This window comes from Littorina saxatilis, linkage group LG17 (genome assembly GCF_037325665.1).
Source record: "Littorina saxatilis isolate snail1 linkage group LG17, US_GU_Lsax_2.0, whole genome shotgun sequence".
Taxonomy (NCBI): Eukaryota; Metazoa; Mollusca; class Gastropoda; order Littorinimorpha; family Littorinidae; genus Littorina; species Littorina saxatilis.
The window spans coordinates 34,880,001-34,900,010 of NC_090261.1; the positions used below are offsets into that span (position 1 = coordinate 34,880,001).

Consider the following 20,010-nt stretch of genomic DNA (forward strand, 5'->3'; position numbering starts at 1 on the left):
ACACACACACACACACACACACACTAAAAAAAATAAATGCAACATAAACAAAGTGTATGAAAACATTATCTTACTTTCTCTGCATTTTCATTCATAAACACGACGAACTCCATTCCTTTCTCACAATCATCAGCCAGATAAAATTAACATTACGCAGAATATTTCACCACAATACAAATCAACGACAAACTTGCAAGACTAGCCTACCCATGCAGCTAACAGGTTCAGCCAACCACGTTTGAACAGCAATGTCTTCACACTCTCATTCTGTCTTACAGTCTACTCATTAATGCAATTATTTAAAATGTGCAAACAAAACGTAGGCAAGTGTCCTTGTACGTCCCAATCTTCTGCTCAATTTCTATGCAAATCACTAACAACCTAAAGCATTATGCATTCAAAACAAATACACAAAAAGAGCTTTTGGTTTATATACCTCGTACCACTGCTGCCAAGACCCAACATTTTGTACTTATTGAAATTTCATTTTTTAATTTTTTTTTTCATTCAACAGCATTTACTTGTTCACACATGTAACAAGAAAACTCACTGTAGACTATGCTCTTTTTGGTGTCTCCCCAGACGTGCTGGTTACCATTAAAAGAGCATACACATGCACATACTTTTTCTTTATCTCCTAACCCTAGCCCTCTTCCATCACAAACACCACTGACCCGTGCTGTGAATTATTTGGCACTTCTCTTAACTTTCTCAGGAAATCTTCCTGCAAAACCATTGTATTCTGTGTGAACAACAGTGTAAGGGTGTTTGTACAGGGGTCGACACTAACTTATTTGGCCTGGGGCCACACTGGCCCCAGAGATGGAAATTGCTGGGGCGGAAAACAAAAATCTGGGGCCCACTCTCAGTATTGACGTGCGGCAATGCATTGTCTGTTTTTCTTCATCGTACTGAAGCCAGGGAAATTCTTTCAACCATTTGACATTGAAATTACGACAGCGCTTCGCGCTTTTGGCTGCATCGGTCTCCTTTTTTCGTTTCTCTCCACCCTGTTCTTCATCTTCATTTCCATGTCTTTTTACACCAGGGATGTGTCGCCACATTTTGCGTTTGGCATTTGAAGGCGATACTTATCTCTCACGCTAAAGAGCGCAATCTGGGAGTTATTTCCCTTGCGGCATTGTCCTTCGACGATTTCAATGTGTTTTTTTTCTTGACTGCGGCATTGATCGTAACGCAAATTTCAGTGACGACTTTGACTGGCGATTTTTAGTGATTGGCTCTGGCATTAGAATTTTCGGTTTGTCATTGTTGGAATTTATCCTGGGGCGGAGTGGGCCCCAAGCTTCGGCAATGTTTGGGGCGGAACACAAAACTCTGGGGCGTTCCGCCCCCCGCCCCCGCTAGTGTCGAACCCTGTTGTATGTCTTCCTTTCTTTCTCAAGCTGTCAGCTTATAAGAATAATACTAATACACAATAATATGGTTTTCATCTCACAGAAATGGGTCAGATCAGAACATTAGAAAATAACATACATCACAGAAACCCATTTCACAAGAACAAAGTAATGGCAAGCATGCACACATACATACACTTTGAATCACTTGACTGTCGGTCATCCTTCAGATGCACTACAAATGATGCAATGGTCCAAAAAATGCTGTGAAACTCTAATCATATACATGCAGACAAACCAAATTCATATACAGGGTGACCCAAAAAAAAGACTACCCAAACAAAACGTCATAAATTGAACAAAAATAAAGCAATCTTCATAACATTTATTTACACACACAAGTAGCCTCTGCATGATTTGCACAGAACATTTTAGCGTTCTAGCTTGTCTTTCAAGAAAGTTATGCTCATTCTACAGAACATGCTCCAAATGGCCTCCGCGCCGCTGCAGGCAAACTTGAACTCGCCGCGCAAAGTTATCAATCACCCGCACACACTCCTGTTGTGAATGGTTGTTGTGATGGCTCTCTTGAGTTTTGTGATTGTCTGTGGGTTGTTCCTGTAGACGTTGTCTTTCAGGAACCCCCAAAGATAGAAATCTGGGGGATTTAAATCCGGGGGAGGCCATTTGGAGCATGTTCTGTAGAATGAGCATAACTTTCCTGAAAGACAAGCTAGAACGCTAAAAATTTCTGTGCAAATCATGCAGAGGCTACTTGTGTGTGTAAATAAATTTTATGAAGATTGCTTTATTTTTGTTCAATTTATGACGGTTTTTTTGGGTACTCTTTTTTTTGGGTCACCCTGTACTTCAGCTAGTACAAAATGTTTCACAATAAATGCAACCCATTTCAAATACTTCATCAAGTACATAGAGAATACTACATGGCTTGCTGTGTCGTACCAGATTTACACGAGTTTTTTTTTTAAATATTGAACTGCGAGCGAAAGCGAGCTGTTCACTATTTGAAAAAGCAACGAGTGTAAATCTGGTACGACACAGCAAGCCATGTAGTATTCTGTTTATCCTACATACTGTACTTACGTGTATTTTACTGAAAATGTCTTGCAGACGAGGCAGCTAAATTGAAGACGCTTGTTTTGGAACCTCGATCTCTTCTAAAGCCTCGTGCAATCTATTACGTCAAAGCAAAGAAACGTCACTCTCAAAGTGTGGCGTGACGTGTTAGTTCTAAAGATTCATCGAGGGTAATTAGCGAGCGCAATTTTTGTTTCTATAATGACGTTTGTCTCGGTGACTTTGGCATCATAAGCAGTGGAAAAACAGGTCCCTGCCAGACTTGCTTGACATGACCTCATTTACATGATATACACACGTGTGATTTGAACGATTATTATCTCACGGGTGTCTCTCTCACGTAGGTAGGATAAAAAATGTTTCACAATATATGCACTTTCTTCAAACCACCAGGAATCTTTTGCTCCACTGGTACATTGTCTCTTTCTTGACTTAGTCTCTGCATTCCGAGAATTGAAGACATGCTTGGAAACATTAAAGCCTCTGTCACACACTAAGAAGCTTCTGGTCATCGCTTGCTCTCCTTCTCTTCATCAGATGAACTGGAGGAGTCAGAGTCGGAGGACTCTTCGGCCTGGAAATGAAAAATGATCAATTCATCGATTAAAAATGTACATATGGAGACGTTGACTTTCTTTCTTTATTTGGTGTTTGTCGTTTCCAACCGTTCAAGGTTATATCGCGACGGAGGGAAGGGGGGTGATGGGATAGAGCCACTTGTCAATTGTTTCTTGTTCACAAAAGCACTAATAAAAAATTTGCTCCAGGGGCTTGCAACGTAGTACAATATATTACCTTACTGGGAGAATGCAAGTTTCCAGTACAAAGGACTTAACATTTCTTACATACTGCTTGACTAAAATCTTTACAAACATTGACTATATTCTATACAAGAAACACTTAACAAGGGTAAAAGGAGAAACAGAATCCGTTAGTCGCCTCTTACGACATGCTGGGGAGCATCGGGTAAATTCTTTCTCGTCCGAACCAATATGGGACTCCACCTAACCCGCGAGGGGCGGAGACGTTGACTAAAAGAAAACAAGTCGCGTAAGGCGAAAATACAATATTTAGTCAAGTAGCTGTCGAACTCACAGAATGAAACTGACTCGTAGCATCGTCAGTCCATCGCTCATGGCAAAGGCAGTGAAATTGACAAGAAGAGCGGGGTAGTAGTTGCGCTAAGAAGGATAGCACGCTTTTCTGTACCTCTCTTTGTTTTAACTTTCTGAGCGTGTTTTTAATCCAAACATATCATATCTATATGTTTTTGGAATCAGGAACCGACAAGGAATAAGATGAAAGTGTTTTTAAATTGATTTGGACAATTTAATTTTGATAATAATTTTTATATATTTAATTTTCAGAGCTTGTTTTTAATCCGAATATAACATATTTATATGTTTTTGGAATCAGCAAATGATGGAGAATAAGATAAACGTAAATTTGAATCGTTTTATAAATTTTTATTTTTTTTTACAATTTTCAGATTTTTAATGACCAAAGTCATTAATTAATTTTTAAGCCACCAAGCTGAAATGCAATACCGAAGTCCGGGCTTCGTCGAAGATTACTTGACCACAATTTCAACCAATTTGGTTGAAAAATGAGGGCGTGACAGTGCCGCCTCAACTTTCACGAAAAGCCGGATATGACGTCATCAAAGACATTTATCGAAAAAAGGAGAAAAACGTTCGGGGATATCAATCCCAGCAACTCTCATGTAAAATTTCATAAAGATCGGCCCAGTAGTTTGGTCTGAATCGCTCTACACGCACGCACGCACACACACACACACACACATACACCACGACCCTCGTTTCGATTCCCCCTCGATGTTAAAATATTTAGTCAAAACTTGACTAAATATAAAAAGAAAAAGAAAAAAGAAGAAGAAAGGACACAAGAAAAGATTTTGTGCAATTATTTTCTTACCCAGGCTGGCAATGGCTTGTTCTTTTCTGTCAGCAAATTCTCGGCTGCTTTGACAGAGCTCTTTCGTATTGAAGCACGCGCGATTCCATCTTTGACAATGCTTTCACACGTCTTTTCCAAGGCGTCTGCATCTCCTTGATTGACTGTTGAGAGGAGAAAAGAAAATCCCATAAAATAAAATTCCAAAAATTAAAATGACATCATTGATTCAGCTTGCCAAACTGCCTGCAAGACAAGTGGAAAACGAACGAATGAAAACCTATGTTGTCTGAAGGAAAGGAGACTGTTCTTTGTTTTTATACTGTCGATTAGTCTCCTGGGATACATATCATAAGAGATAGCGTAACTTTGTTTACATGCATGTAAAGACACTCTTTATTCAAATACAATATCAGGTAGTTCTTCCTCTAATGTACAAATCAGGGTGATCTGAATCTCTACCCTGTTTGCAATTAGTCTGCTTGGATACTCCTCAGTGTATGTTTTAGGAATAAAATGTGCTAACAAAACTAGTTTGAGAGGGTACTTCATAAGCGCCTGATTTCACTGCTTTACTTTTGGGCATGCCTTTTACAGCTGACAATAAACGTTCGTTGGATACTGATTTAGACAACAAGCTGAACAGTAAGGTTAGGCAAAAACCAGCTGTTAATTTTTTTTCAGAAGCAAACCAACACGTCAGACTCGCAAATTTTCATCTGAGGCGTCATCCACTCGGATGACCTCACATGTCAACGGTCAGCTTGTACCAGTTTTCTTCCATGGAAAAGAATTCTTGTTTGTTGGTAGTGATAAATGACCCCTCAACCCCCCCCCCCCCCCCCCCCCCCCCCCCCTCCAAATGCAACACTTCCTGACAAGAAACCGCTATGAAACAAAAACTTTTCCAAACCACAATCATTCCAATTGTATCAAACAAAAAAGTTATTGGCAATAAAATAAATAAACAAGAAGGCCAAAGCCCATACGACTCACATGCTTGACCTAAACCTAGCAATGACATCATACACTAAGAACTGCTTTACACATTTTTCCTACCAAAATACATGTGACCTTGACCCAAGGTCAAGGTCATCCAAGGTCATGCAACACAAAGCTGTTAATTCAAGACATAGGAAGTACAATGGTGCTTATTGGCTCTTTCTACCATGAGATATGGTCACTTTTAGTGGTTCACTACCTTATTTTGGTCACATTTCATAAGGGTCAAAGTGACCTTGACCTTGATCATATGTGACCAAATGTGTCTCATGATGAAAGCATAACATGTGCCCCACATAATTTTTAAGTTTGAAACAGTTATCTTCCATAGTTCAGGGTCAAGGTCACTTCAAAATATGTATACAATCCAACTTTGAAGAGCTCCTGTGACCTTGACCTTGAAGCAAGGTAAACCAAACTGGTATCAAAAGATGGGGCTTACTTTGCCCTATATATCATATATAGGTGAGGTATTCAATCTCAAAAACTTCAGAGAAAATGGGAAAAATGTGAAAAATAGCTGTTTTTTAGACAACATTTATGGCCCCTGCGACCTTGACCTTGAAGCAAGGTCAAGATGCTATGTATGTTTTTTGGGGCCCTGTCATCATACACCATCTTGCCAAATTTGGTACTGATAGACTGAATAGTGTCCAAGAAATATCCAACGTTAAAGTTTTCCGGACGGCCGACTCGGGTGAGTACATAGACTCACTTTTGCTTCGCATGTGAGTCTTCTTCTTCTTCTTCGTTCGTGGGCTGAAACTCCCACGTACACTCGTGTTTTTGCACGGGTGGAATTTTACGTGTATGACCGTTTTTACCCCGCCATTTAGGCAGCCATACGCCGCTTTCGGAGGAAGCATGCTGGGTATTTTCGTGTTTCTATAACCCACCGAACTCTGACATGGATTACAGGATCTTTTACGTGCGCACTTGGTCTTGTGCTTGCGTGTACACACGAAGGGGGATAAGCCACTAGCAGGTCTGCACATAAGTTGACCTGGGAGATCGGAAAAATCTCCACACTTAACCCACCAGGCGGCCGCGGCCGGGATTCGAACCCTCGACCTTCCGATTAGGAGGCCGACGTCTTACCACCACGCCACAGCGCCCGTCGCTTCGCATGTGAGTCAAAAAAGACTCATGCCATTTTTCACTCAAGAGGTATAGTGATTGTAAAACTAAAAGGGAGAGTTTACCATGAAGCTGCAGTAGACTAGAGTAGACAAAAGCTGTTCCCTGTTTCTCATCCAAGTCTTTCTTCATCTTCAGCAAAGACTCCAAAACATCAGCCTGTAAAATTCAAACCATGTACTTAATGTGGTGGCGCTTCTTGATTCTACATGTCAAAATGTGATAAATTGTGTGTGAATCTGTGGGATGAAATGACCGTGCGTGAGTGTGGAGCTTGTGTTATAGTTTTGTGCTCTTGGAACTCTGTGCATGCATGCATGCGTGCGTGTGTGTGTGTGTGTGTGTGTGTGTGTGTGTGTATGTGCAGGTGAGACAGAGAGGAGTTGGGGGGAGGGGGGGGGGGGGGGGAAAGAGAGAGACAGGAGAGAAAGTGTGAAAGAGGAAGAGAGAAGGTCTAAATGCAGGTAAAGAGAGAGTGTGCGAGAAAGAGAAAGTGAGACTGAGATTATATGTTAGACAGACTGTTCACCTTCTTTTCTTCAACAGCAACGTCGCAAAGTGCACCAACAAGAACACTTTTGTCCAAACCAGGGATCTCCTATAAAAAAAATTAAAAAACAGAGTACATCAACTTGTTTTCTGTGATTCAGTTACATAGACTATTTTTTAAAGGAAGTAGTGTTTCAACAAGTTTAAACAACTCCTTACTTTGGCACGAGTTTTTACTCTTGTAGCTTCTACGACAACGGAAAGTTTTGCCTTCATAATACTATTCAGAGACTGACACATGAACAAGTCTTCCTCATTGTGAGAGTTTTGTGCATTGCTTGCAGAAACAATTTTTGTACCAAATAAACGGACCTGGCAGTCATGAAGCATGTAACTGAGGTAACGGTTTGCTGATTCCTTTATCCCACATTACATCTGATGGCATCATTATACCTTTTAAAACTTAAGACAGACGAGAACAAACGCAAATGCTTTGTTTGGTACAGCTCAGCGTCCCTAGCGGAAGAATTGTGAACCAACAGGGCAAGTGCACTGACATCTCAGAATGGTTGTATTATCCAAGAGGGGAACAAATACTATCATAGGATTCAAGTAAATGTACTCACATTCATCAGCTCCTCAGCTCGCGGCGAGTTCCTGTACTTGTAATAGCACCACAAAACACTCAAGGGCTCTGTGTAGTTTTTCTCCGATATCAGATTCTTGCCTATACTTTCCACTGCAAAATAAAGATCAGCATGAACACTTTTAACCAATAAAAGAATGTGCCTTTTTTTTTAAAGGGCATCATACTGTAAGCAGACACTGCACGAAATGCACATTGCAGCTAATGTTTTCACTGTGGCGCTCACAATTACTTACCTCAACATAATTATCAGTTGCAACATCATCTCATTTTTAAGGCAATCAATTCCTGCACATCCAATACAAAAACCGACAGACATATGTTTGGAAAACATCTATTATAATGAAGCGAGTGTTCCTTTAACTTTCTAACATCAATTTTTCACCAGAAAACATTTATATTATGGCGCCGTGGACAGTTTATCTTTCGGCTTTGTAATCATGGATGTTTCCTTGTCAATCCTTCAAGGTAGTTTTTACCACAATGTAAACGAGTTTATCCCAAATAGGTGAGAGACTACCCATATGATGAATAAACAATCTCTTCACACGAGTGTATAATACGTAAATGAGGTCAGGTCAAACTACTAGGCTACTGGTACTGCTCACCTCTGTCCATCAGCTCCGGTGTTTTGCTGTGTAGCGTGTCCAGTGACGAAAATGTGAAGTACTTGCCCGTGTTGGTCTTTACTGTTTCTATATCATCTAGCACCTCCTCTGTGCGACCACTGTTAAAAATGTAGAAAACATGATGTTATTAAATTCCTCACGTTTACATATACACGCTAATAAAGAGTGATTTTATAATTATTATCTCACTGCTGAGAAATTTGGGTGGTTTAGTGCTGGTGGAAAGCTAACAGCAACTAGAGTCGCTCTACTCAGCTGTGTGAGTGTTTAGGTATAAACAGCCTCCTGTATTTCTGGCAGAACGACCAAGGTCTTTTGCCTGCTTGGCGGTGACACGGGGGTGGGACATAGACACAATTTCTGAGTCATCACGCAAAGTTTACCCTCGTCTGTCCAGGGCTTGATTTGAACCTGCTGCCAAACAAACTGAACAGACAATACGATTGAACTCAAAAGACAATGCAGCACCAGCAACAGAAAAGGGAAAAAACTCAAATGACCTTGCTAGCTATTATCGACAAGCCACATAAACACTGTACTCTCAAAACAGGAGAAGGGACAAACCTGTTAACAGCAGCAGCAAAGATGTTTGCCTTCAGACTGTTCCTCAGGAAAACAGGCAGACGATTCATGGAGAGTTCTTTGAGTGTGTCCAAGTCACCTTGCTTGGCCAGGCTCTCAAATATGGACTCCAGAGCTAAAGGAAATCAGAGAAAACGGAACTTGGTGACTTTTTTTAAAAACAGCAAATGTTCATGCTGCAAGCATGTGAGTTGTTCTTTGCTACTGGTCACAAGTGGGGGTCAGCTCACACGGACGCATTTTTCAATACAGTCTAGGGGAGAAACTGGTCACAAAGCACCCAGTACATGCCAGAGAGATAGGAGAATCGGCACAATCAAAGAAAATACCAAAATCATTCAATAGATATGGAAATATTAAGATTTACTGTGAAAATGCCAGCAAAAATGGCGTCCAAAAACGGGAACGCACACTTGGTGCGTCTTTGAAGACTTACCTCCCGTTCTGTGTTGTTGATAATAGTCGTGTTTGTGCTGTTGTTGTTGAAATAGTATCTAATAAAACTGATGCAGTTCTTGAAATGTTGCAAATTATTGTTGTCTTTGTGAAATGCGAGAGTGTTCTGAGGCGTAATCTGCATACGGCTGATGTCCCACATAGGGTACCCCACTTCGATCAGCGTATCACTCCAAATGAGCTTCATAGCAGAAAAGCAGATACACTACCAACACACTGCATAACAGATCTACAAGTCTGAGCCAGAATCATTGAAATTTACTTTCTGTATAAAATATTGCAATCAAATTTGTTCACGATGTCCCACAAATAACGCAGGTTACCCTTGCCTTCGATTCAAAGTAACTCCAATCTGACTTAATTACAATCGAAACGCAGATGACGAACTGATTCACCACAAATTTGTGGTATTTTACACACAAATTTCAACTGTGTTGTTTCGCGATAAACAGCCATAAACAAACAAATGTGGCGCCGTCACGTCGCCTTGGAAGGAATAACGCAGGTGACCAAGGCTTGTTTCCGATACCTGTCTGATTAAAATCATCGTTTTTTCACGAATGACGGCTCTTTGGCAGATCTGGTGAGTTGGAAACTGTCTATGAATGTTTCATTTAATGTCAAATGCGTACATTCTTGTCGATATTGTTACCTTTGGGCTCATAAATTAAGTCAATCGTCGTGTTGTCCGAAAGTGACTTTTGTCAGCATAGAACTTACTGTGCTTTGATCATTGACTGAGAAGAATCTTCCGATGACACTAGTTCATTTCACTACGCGACTGCAGATCTGCAAGGAAACTTATGGCAGGGGAAATAAGCTTAACTGAAGACGAATAAGCGGAGTAACTGTTCTTCAACGGATTGCTCTTACACTGATCTAAATATTTAGATCTTGTCGTCTGCTAGTCTGCTAGTAAGTAGTCTTCGGTCGTGTGAAAGTCACATCTATTTCGACTGTGTGCATCGATCCGTGTAGTGAAATGTTGATCTTTGATGATTTGGCAACATAACTTCGCTAAATGTGCTTCGAGTGTATCTCCCCGTTAACCGCATTTGAAAACGTCTTTTAACAAGACCATGTTTCGACAGCCCAGACGGGGAGGATCCTCGATAGCTCACATTTTTATAATGTTTTCCGCCGTTTTTTGAAGAATCCTTTCAAATTTGCTATTCCAAAAGTACCTTATGACACGACTCGAGTGGCAAAGAACATTCTCTGCAATTCCTGTCTCAGTCCGTGCAGCCGTTTCGGGTCCTATCGTCATCATACAAACATACACACAGACACACAAGAACCAGCTTTAAAAGTTAGATTATGTAGGAACCATGTGAACCAGTGATTTTTTCTTATGTACAACAGATACTACAGTATTTCTGCTTTATGAAAAGCAATATTTCAAAAACAAAACTAGAGATTTGAATTTTGACCACTTTTCCCCCTTTCTGTCACCAGTACAGAAGAACAACTCATGTACAAGTTACTTTGTACCTTTGATTTCTAGGAAAAATTCAATTTTTTGACAAGCGTGCATTTTATTCTGTTTATACGCACGCACGCAAACACACACAAAATTGGACTACTTGCACTAGCCAGCTTTCAGCTTTGAATGTCTTTTCAATGCTTGCTTCTAATAAAGCAAAACAAACAGGCACCCAAAGAACGGCAAGAAATACCACAATCAGTAGCATCAAATGATTCTTACAAACCTAACAGACCGAGACCGCTCGTAACCATTCACTCCTCACCTTCAATAGGCCAAGGTCTTTTCAGCTGTGTCACAGCGGCTGCAAGTGCACCCTTCTCACTCCTGGGGATAAAATGTACAGGCAATGTAACGTTTGCAGCAATTTCAAATTTACAGTCAGCACAACATGTATAAACATGACACACAATGTTACCTCTTTCTTCATATTTTCACAAAAAAGACCTTTAAAACTGCATGTTGTGATACCCTGATAAAAATATCTCTGTTTGAATCTCTTGAGTTTCTCTGGTGAGATAATTTAAATTATGTGTTACTGTATTGTTTTATAGAGTATTGTATAATGTTCAAAACTGATAGTTAAGTATTGGTCGCCAAAATATAATTTCCATCACGCCTCTACTGCCCAAAAGTTCCCTTCTTTTTCTCTTCATCACCATGAGAAAGACCAACAACAGAAGTATACACCAAGATATCCCAGGATGAAGAACAGTCGAGAAAAAGCATCAGGAAAAATTCTCCGAAAACTGGCTTGCGTTCACTTGTCTAGGTTCCGGTGAGGATAATAAATATAGCAATTTGTAATTCAATCAAGTTGGCGTTTTAATGAAACAGATCCTGTGATTGGTCAGAATGCCCCAACTCATTAAAAGGTACCGGTCATCAATCGTCGATGTACACTAGTTAAAAAATCCAATGACCACCTGCTGGCGAGGCACATTGATACAACCTAAACTAGTCTCGGTTAGCTTTGAGGGTTATTTTACAAGTAGGAAATATGAAGGCCAACAAAATACCGAGACCATAAGTTATGCGAAGTGATGACGTCGAATGCGTGACGTAAGTTGATGCATGAATTCATCCGAACTACGTCAGTCAATTCCAAAGATCGCTTTTGTGATGAAAAGAATTTGTTTTAGAGTTTGCTGTCCAGAAACCCGTCAATAAAGAAGGGAAAATGTATGTGAAAGAAAACCAAACCAGGAGCAGAGTGATAAGATAGGAATACAGAGACATATTTCTTGGAACTTGACCCTTGCAGGTAGGTGGACTGAAAGTAGTATGTGAACAGAACCGAACCAATTCTGTCTGTTTAGAACAGCATGAAAGCAGAAAAGAGATCGTCGTCAGATTGAATTACAATAACAAAGTTTCAAATGGAAGCGTGTCAATGTGTAAAAAGCTCCCTCAAGACCCACCTTTTCCGATCCGCCTTTTCTGCTGATCAGTGAGAATCAGTTACTTCACCTTGTACAAAATGTTTGGCACCGATGTATAATATTCTTTTAGAGTTTTTAATAATGTACAGTTAGATATTTGCTTTATTATCCTTTATTTTGTACTTGTTTTATTATTATTATTATTTTTTGTACGGTTGATTGTGTGGAATGTAAGGTTGTGAGATTGTTATGTACGAGTGTATGCATGAAGCGCCTTTGTAAACGCCACGAGCTTCCCTTTGGGAAGGTGTGCGCGTATAAATAATCATTATTATTATTATTTTAATTAAAAGGCGATTTGAGAGCCTCTCTTGACAGAACACAGACAAAATGTAATTATTTAGATTGCTCCAGGACTCTTTTCTTGAAGGAACATTTTCTTTCTCAGGCGCCAATTGTTTTCCTTGTGAAGACAGTTGTTATCCTAAAATAACAGCAGATCCACAGTCTGATTTCTGTTTTAAAACACTTCAAAGTAATATGCACATATTTTGCATATTTTCAAAGTACATGTATTTCAAAAACATAATTTTTAACTTCAGTGCAGTCTTGATCAACACAGACTTAAACATGTTTCAGACAGGACAGAAAAATGTACCCTTGCAGGTCAGCTAGAACTTTCTCCACTTCGCCTTTCTCAATGCTGTCCTTCAACTGCCCAGCTTGGGAAAAAGCCGCTGTGGCCGCTGCTTGAGAGACAGTTGACTTGGGTGTTTCTTTGCGCTTTGTTGCCGGTCCTTTTTCCTCCATTTGTACCTTGTGTGGAGACAAATTTCGTTCATTAGTTTTTCTGTTCACATGGGGGAAGTATAACTCTGGCTGATTCGCATTATCATGTATGGAGACATTATTTACAAGCATTTACTAACATAGGCAAAAAGACACACCATCAGAGAGAAAGACACACCATCAGAGAGAAAGACGCACACAGAGAGAAAGACACAGATGCACAGAGAGAGAAAGACATACCGCCAGAGAGAAAGATGCACAGAGAGAGAAAGACCCGCAGAGAGAGAGAAAGACGTCTGACGCACATGGAGAGAAAGACGCGCACACAGAGAAAGACGCATGCCAGAGAGAAAGACCCGCACAGAGAGAGAAAGACGCAAATTAAGAGTATGACCCACATTGAGAGAAAGACGCGCACAGAGAGAAAGACGCATGCCAGAGAGAAAGACGCATACCAGAGAGAAAGACCCGCACAGAGAGAAAAAGACGCAAATTAAGAGTATGACCCACATTGAGAAAAAGACGCGCACACAGAGAAAGACGCATGCCAGAGAGAAAGACGTGCACAGAGAGAGAAAGACGCAAATTAAGAGAATGACCCACATTGAGAGAAAGACGCGCACACAAAGACGCATGCCAGAGAGAAAGACATGCACAGAGAGAAAGACGCATGCCAGAGAGAAAGACCCGCACAGAGAGAGAAAGACGCAAATTAAAAGTATGACCCACATTGAGAGAAAGACGCGCACAGAGAGAAAGACGCATGCCAGAGAGAAAGACCCGCACAGAAAGAGAAAGACGCAAATTAAGAGTATGACCCACATTGAGAGAAAGACGCGCACACAGAGAAAGACGCATGCCAGAGAGAAAGACGTGCACAGAGAGAGAAAAACGCAAATTAAGACTATGACCCACATTGAGAGAAAGACGCGCACATAGAGAAAGACGCATGCCAGAGAGAAAGACGCGCACAGAGAGAAAGACGCAAATTAAGAGTATGACCCACATTGAGAAAAAGACGCGCACACAGAGAAAGACGCATGCCAGAGAGAAAGACGCGCACAGAGAGAAAGACGCAAATTAAGAGTATGACCCACATTGACAGAAAGACGCGCACACAGAGAAAGACGCATGCCAGAGAGAAAGACGCGCACAGAGAGAAAGACGCAAATTAAGAGTATGACCCACATTGAGAGAAAGACGCGCACAGAGAGAAAGACGCATGCCAGAGAGAAAGACCCGCACAGAGAGAGAAAGACGCAAATTAAGAGTATGACCCACATTGAGAAAAAGACGCGTACACAGAGAAATTAAGACGCATGCCAGAGAGAAAGACCTGCACAGAGAGAAAAAGACGCAAATTAAGAGTATGACCCACATTGAAAGACGCGCACACAGAGAAAGACGCATGCCAGAGAGAAAGACCCGCAGAGAGAGAGACCCGCAGAGAGAGAGACCCGCAGAGAGAGAGAAAGACGCGCACAGAGAGAAAAAGACGCACATTGAGAGAAAGACGTGCACAGAGAGAAAGACATACCACCAGAGAGAAAGACACACCACCAGAGAGAAAGACCCGCACAGAGAGAGACCCGCAGAGAGAAAGACCCACATTGAGAAAAAGACTCGCACAGAGAGAAAAAGATGCACACTGAGAGAAAGATGAGCACAAATCTAAGAGAGACCCACAATAATGCCTGATCACAGACAATCAAAAAACAATTTTATTTTTTTAATTTATTTTTTTATTCTGAAATTTAGAACGTTGGCAGTCTTTTTGTTTTTGGATCTGATCACAGACAGACAGGCAGGCAGGCAGACAGGCACACAGATACAGACAGACAGACCAAGGCACAGACAGATAGAAAGAAACAAGCAGGCACTGACACACACACATCTGAAGTGATATTCCCTTCCCCCTCATACACATACTGACAGAATGTTTGTCTCTCTTTATAATTCTCTCTCCTCTCACACCCACCCACTCAAAGCACACACACACACACACACACACACACACACACACCACACCACACCACACCACACACACACCACACACACACCACACACACACACACAATCTCTCACTTACAGGAGGCTGATAATCTGGAACCTCAAATGAAACAGGGAGACCAGCCGTCTCTAAATTTCGAGCCAGAAAGCGGAGTGTGCGAGCGCTGGGTGCGAGCATTTCTTCCTCGTACTGAACCAGAACATCCTTTGCCCTTTCAAAGTCCTTTTGGTTGACTGAAAACACACAGACAATTTCAATGTCATACCTTGTCAGGAGAGAGAAATAATACCTGTCTGTAACTTAGTATGACATTTTCTAGTAAGAGACTTAATTTCCTGCATGATTTACATTTGTTTTAACTTTAATTTTTTTTAAATTGTCTACGCTCTCAAAATATGTTACGTTTCATGCACTGAGAACAGAAATATTGTTCAGTTTATCTTGGCACACTATTTTGGTCAGCTGAGTATATACTCTCTCACTTTCCCATTCTTTTCCACACCACAAGTGTAATCATGAAGACAACCGGAAAAAGTCTATAAAACTTCAAACAACATGCAACGTTCCTCCTCCTCAAAATATCCCAATCCTTATTTAAATAAACAAGAAGGGCAAAGCCCATACGACTCACATGCTTGACCTCGACCTTTAGGGTAACTAAACCTAGCAATGACATCATACACTAAGAACTGCTTTACACATTTTTCCTACCAAAATACATGTGACCTTGACCCAAGGTCAAGGTCATCCAAGGTCATGCAACACAAAGCTGTTAATTCAAGACATAGGAAGTACAATGGTGCTTACTGGCTCTTTCTACCATGAGATATGGTCACTTTTAGTGGTTCACTACCTTATTTTGGTCACATTTCATAAGGGTCAAAGTGACCTTGACCTTGATCATATGTGACCAAATGTGTCTCATGATGAAAGCATAACATGTGCCCCACATAATTTTTAAGTTTGAAACAGTTATCTTCAATAGTTCAGGGTCAAGGTCACTTCAAAATATGTATACAATCCAACTTTAAAGGACCCTTGCGACCTTGACCTTGAAGCAAGGTAAACCAAACTGGTATCAAAAGATGGGGCTTACTTTGCCCTATATATCATATGTAGGTGAGGTATTGAATCTCAAAAACTTCAGAGAAAATGGGAAAAATGTGAAAAATAGCTGTTTTTTAGGCAACATTTATGGCCCCTGCGACCTTGACCTTGAAGCAAGGTCAAGATGCTATGTATGTTTTTTGGGGCCTTGTCATCATACACCATCTTGCCAAATTTGGTACTGATAGACTGAATAGTGTCCAAGAAATATCCAACGTTAAAGTTTTCCGGACGTCCGGACGTCCGGACGTCCGGACGGACGGACGGACGACTCGGGTGAGTACATAGACTCACTTTTGCTTCGCATGTGAGTCAAAAATGCAACAGTCCTCAGTACTCAAAGATGTCTTTTTCAATAGTTCACACATACCATAGCCACGGATTAGATGGAACAGCATGTTGTCTCTGTCGATGCCAAACATTTCCTTGGTCACTTCAGCGAGTGCCTCCAGTTCTTTGATCTGAAACAGAGCTGAACTGTGAGCATGGCTAATCAGTACAACTCAAAGGAGCAGACACTGCTGATAAACACTGAAATGTTAATCATTATTCACAAGAGGTATTCGCCGTTAACCATATCACCTGGGGAAAAAAACACAAGAAAAAAAGCTCACACAAAAACAGTCATTTCGCAAAAGGCATAACCAGTCAAACTAAAGTATAATGATAACATTACTTTGACAAGTAAAACCATCTAATGGAATCAAAACATTACAACTGTGCAGCTGATGAATTATTTTCCAGTATTTTCAATTATTAATCAATAAATTGGCCAACATTTCCAGACATTGCATTAATCATTTGAAATAATCAAATGAACTCCTATTTTGCATAGAATCCTCTGTAGCAAATGAATAATACATAAAGAAAGTATGACAACCAAGCAATAAACATTCCCAGTGACTGAACCTTGCTTACCATATTGCGCTCAATAAAACTCTGGCAGTAGTAGTTCAGCCTCTGCATGTTGGCTCTCAGCCCTGGTGTCTGTCAAAGAAACCCACAGTTCCAAATTGTCATGTTCAAATCACACATGCACAAACAGAAAAGCGCACACTTTTAAAAGACACAGGCACTCAAACTCAAAGACATACTTTCTTTCTGCGTCATGTTCCCACAAACACACACACAAACTCAATTTCATTTAATTTTTCAGAGGGGGCCAGTGATGCCCAAAGGGACGGAAACACCAACACACAGAACTTTGCACACCATGCTCACCTCCATGATTTTTCTGGCTTTCTTGATGTGTCCACACTCAATGAAGTCGGCAATCAGGTGATGGAACACATTCATCAGTCCATACAGCTCTGTCAGCACGTCTACCACTGGAAGACAGAACAAGCAAAGAAAATGCTTACACGACTTGCCTTCGTCATGTCCCATTACAGTGGAACCCCCAACAGAGTTATTTTCGGAATGTGTCTTTTACCAACATTTCTTATCATCACAAAAATTGAAGAAATCCATTCAAATGTTCAATTCTTTTCTCTAAAAAAAGAAAATTAAATAAATAAAGAAAATTAAATTAAAACAAAAAAACCCCACCTTTTTGTAGCCTATCTGGATCTTCCTTGTTAATGAAGAACTGCAAAACTTTGTCCACTTTTGGTGAACGACGTTGGGTTTTGACAAACTCTTCAAACTCTGCCAGGATTCTATCCGAGTCCCCACTGAAACACGAATAAGACACAATAGTTACACAACATGTCATAAAAATGAGCTACATTTGTGATAAGAAAAAACAGCAAACACCAACTTCGAAGCAGAAAAAGACTGACAAATCAGAGATGACGCTAAGTGCCTCATTTCTTTTAGCCTTTGCCTCAGCCATTCACCGTATTTGTCGAATAATGAGGTAATCATAAGAGGGAAGGTGTGGGTGTCCGTGCGTGCATGTGACTGCTTAGAGTGAGAGAGAGAGAGTGAGAGAGAGTGAGAGTGAGAGTGAGTGAGAGAGAGAGGGAGGGAGGGAGGGAGGGTGGGAGGGAGGGAGGGAGGGAGGGTGTGGGTGTGCGTGTGACTGATTGCATGTGTGCATGCATGTTTATGTGCTATATGCACATATGCGCAAATGTGCACACACATACACATGTACCAGTGCACTTTGGTCTTAGCCAAAAAGCGCTCAAACACTGCTCCAACCCACCTGTCAACAAGCTTGTCCATGTAGCTGTCCAGAACAGGGATGCTGTCTCTGGGCACATAGCCACACTCAAACAAAGTGTCCATCAGTTTCTTGGCGGCATCTGCATCAGCAGCAGCAGACACAATGTCGCTGAAGTACTGTGGTTTTGGTATGGACTGTTTTTCTACAATGTCCTTGTGCCTGTCAGCATATCTTTTCAAGGCATCCACTGCAGCTGGATAGAAAGAAAAGAGCAGATCTAGTCTCTGGTGTCTCTATTGTTACTCAGTCTCATTCTCAAAACAAAACATGATTAAACATGCTGAGACCGATGTACCATAGAAAATAGTTTATAAGAAATGAACACACACTAGATGGCAGTTAATAATAAATGAACTCATATTGGCTGGCTATTATGGTGTAACAAGTTCATGTAAGAGAGTAAACTTCACACCAAAATGCCACGCTACCAATGGCTAACAAAGAATGAACACCATAACTGAAAATACACCCTGAGTAACCAATCTTAACCAGTCTGCCGATATAAGCCATAACACAGTACTTCTAAATATACAGATATTGTTCTGCTAAAAACAAATTCTCACAAGAATTCACTGACATTTTTGATTGAGAAATTCTTTTCGAAACAACTGGACCTACAGTTCCTTCCATATCATTTGTCTTGATCAAGCAGCTTTCAGACCGTCTGAACAATTCATGGTGAAAAAATATCCGACAAAACATTTACCATCTGTCTGCCCTTGTGAGACTTGTAGAGCTGCCAACTTGAGTACCGCTGCCTGGTAGTTTTTGTGCTCTGGAAAAGTTGTCTCTCTGCAACAGGGAATACACATATCACTCATACTTTCAGGTTCGCTCGAGTGATACAGGTGATCTAGTGATAGATTACCATCCTGAGATCTAACCTATTTGCTCAATTAAGCGCAAATTTCCATTTCGCATTTGTTGAACATTAAACTACCAACACGCTTTCACGGAACTTAGATAATCTGAATAACCTCATCTCTGCATTTAAAAAACAAAACCCATCCAACTCTACTTATTTAACTAACCTAAAAGCAGTGCACACATAAGTTCATCCACATATTTATTAATTTTCTCAATTCTTTTATTCATCTATTCTATTCAGCTGCACTGTCAGCTTTCTAGATGATCCATAGGATGCCCCACAATTGCTTTTGTTTGCAACAGATAAAGCGTGACTCACAACTCCTGGATGAAGTGCTGTGCCTTTTCAACGTCTTTGACGAACATGGCATACATGTAGGCCAGCTGACCTAGGACTTGGGGAGGAAAGACGAAACCCTCTGCTTCTAGTGTAGATTTAACTTTCTCTGCTTCTTCCACATCCTGAAAAACAGTGGACAAATTTATTGAGCGAGTCACAATACTTTCTTTCAGTATCTAAAATTGATGTAAACTAGAACCAAGTGTACTGTACAAAACTTGCAGACAAAAATGTCTTTAACAAATTATTATTTTGCTGTCATCAACTAGTCTAACACGCACTTACATATACACTGAAACCCCCCTTTCAAGACCATAAGAAATGTGAGATAATCAAGTCTTAAAAAGGGGGTACACTTACAGAGGCTATGAACAGAACATCTGAAAATGAAGGTCTTAAACATTGAAGGATATTAAAAGGGAGATTACACTGTGCACAGATACAAACACAGACACAAAGACACACACAGACACACGCCAGCTCTTGGAGAAATAAATGCCCAGGACACTACATCAGTTCCAATACATCCGCTGTGAATAACCACACACAG

The 20,010-nt window shown here is 40.7% G+C and overlaps 1 protein-coding gene across 1 annotated transcript in view; it reads right to left on the reverse strand.

Moving 5' to 3' along the window:
• Positions 1-50: 50 nt before the first annotated feature.
• Positions 51-20,010, reverse strand: part of LOC138953620 (leucine-rich PPR motif-containing protein, mitochondrial-like) — a 61,488-nt gene continuing 41,528 nt past the window's right edge. Inside the window, exons 21-37 of the mRNA XM_070325495.1 lie at positions 19,440-19,582; positions 18,960-19,045; positions 18,233-18,446; positions 17,632-17,756; positions 17,305-17,411; positions 17,002-17,070; positions 16,454-16,544; positions 15,055-15,209; positions 12,835-12,992; positions 11,060-11,121; positions 8,838-8,970; positions 8,253-8,371; positions 7,625-7,737; positions 7,039-7,107; positions 6,575-6,668; positions 4,392-4,534; positions 51-3,030 (exon numbers count right to left, since the gene is read on the reverse strand). Of these exons, the coding sequence (XP_070181596.1) occupies positions 2,965-3,030; positions 4,392-4,534; positions 6,575-6,668; positions 7,039-7,107; positions 7,625-7,737; positions 8,253-8,371; positions 8,838-8,970; positions 11,060-11,121; positions 12,835-12,992; positions 15,055-15,209; positions 16,454-16,544; positions 17,002-17,070; positions 17,305-17,411; positions 17,632-17,756; positions 18,233-18,446; positions 18,960-19,045; positions 19,440-19,582 (1,947 nt within the window). The 3' untranslated portion in view covers positions 51-2,964. The remainder of the gene's footprint in view (positions 3,031-4,391; positions 4,535-6,574; positions 6,669-7,038; positions 7,108-7,624; positions 7,738-8,252; positions 8,372-8,837; positions 8,971-11,059; positions 11,122-12,834; positions 12,993-15,054; positions 15,210-16,453; positions 16,545-17,001; positions 17,071-17,304; positions 17,412-17,631; positions 17,757-18,232; positions 18,447-18,959; positions 19,046-19,439; positions 19,583-20,010) is intronic.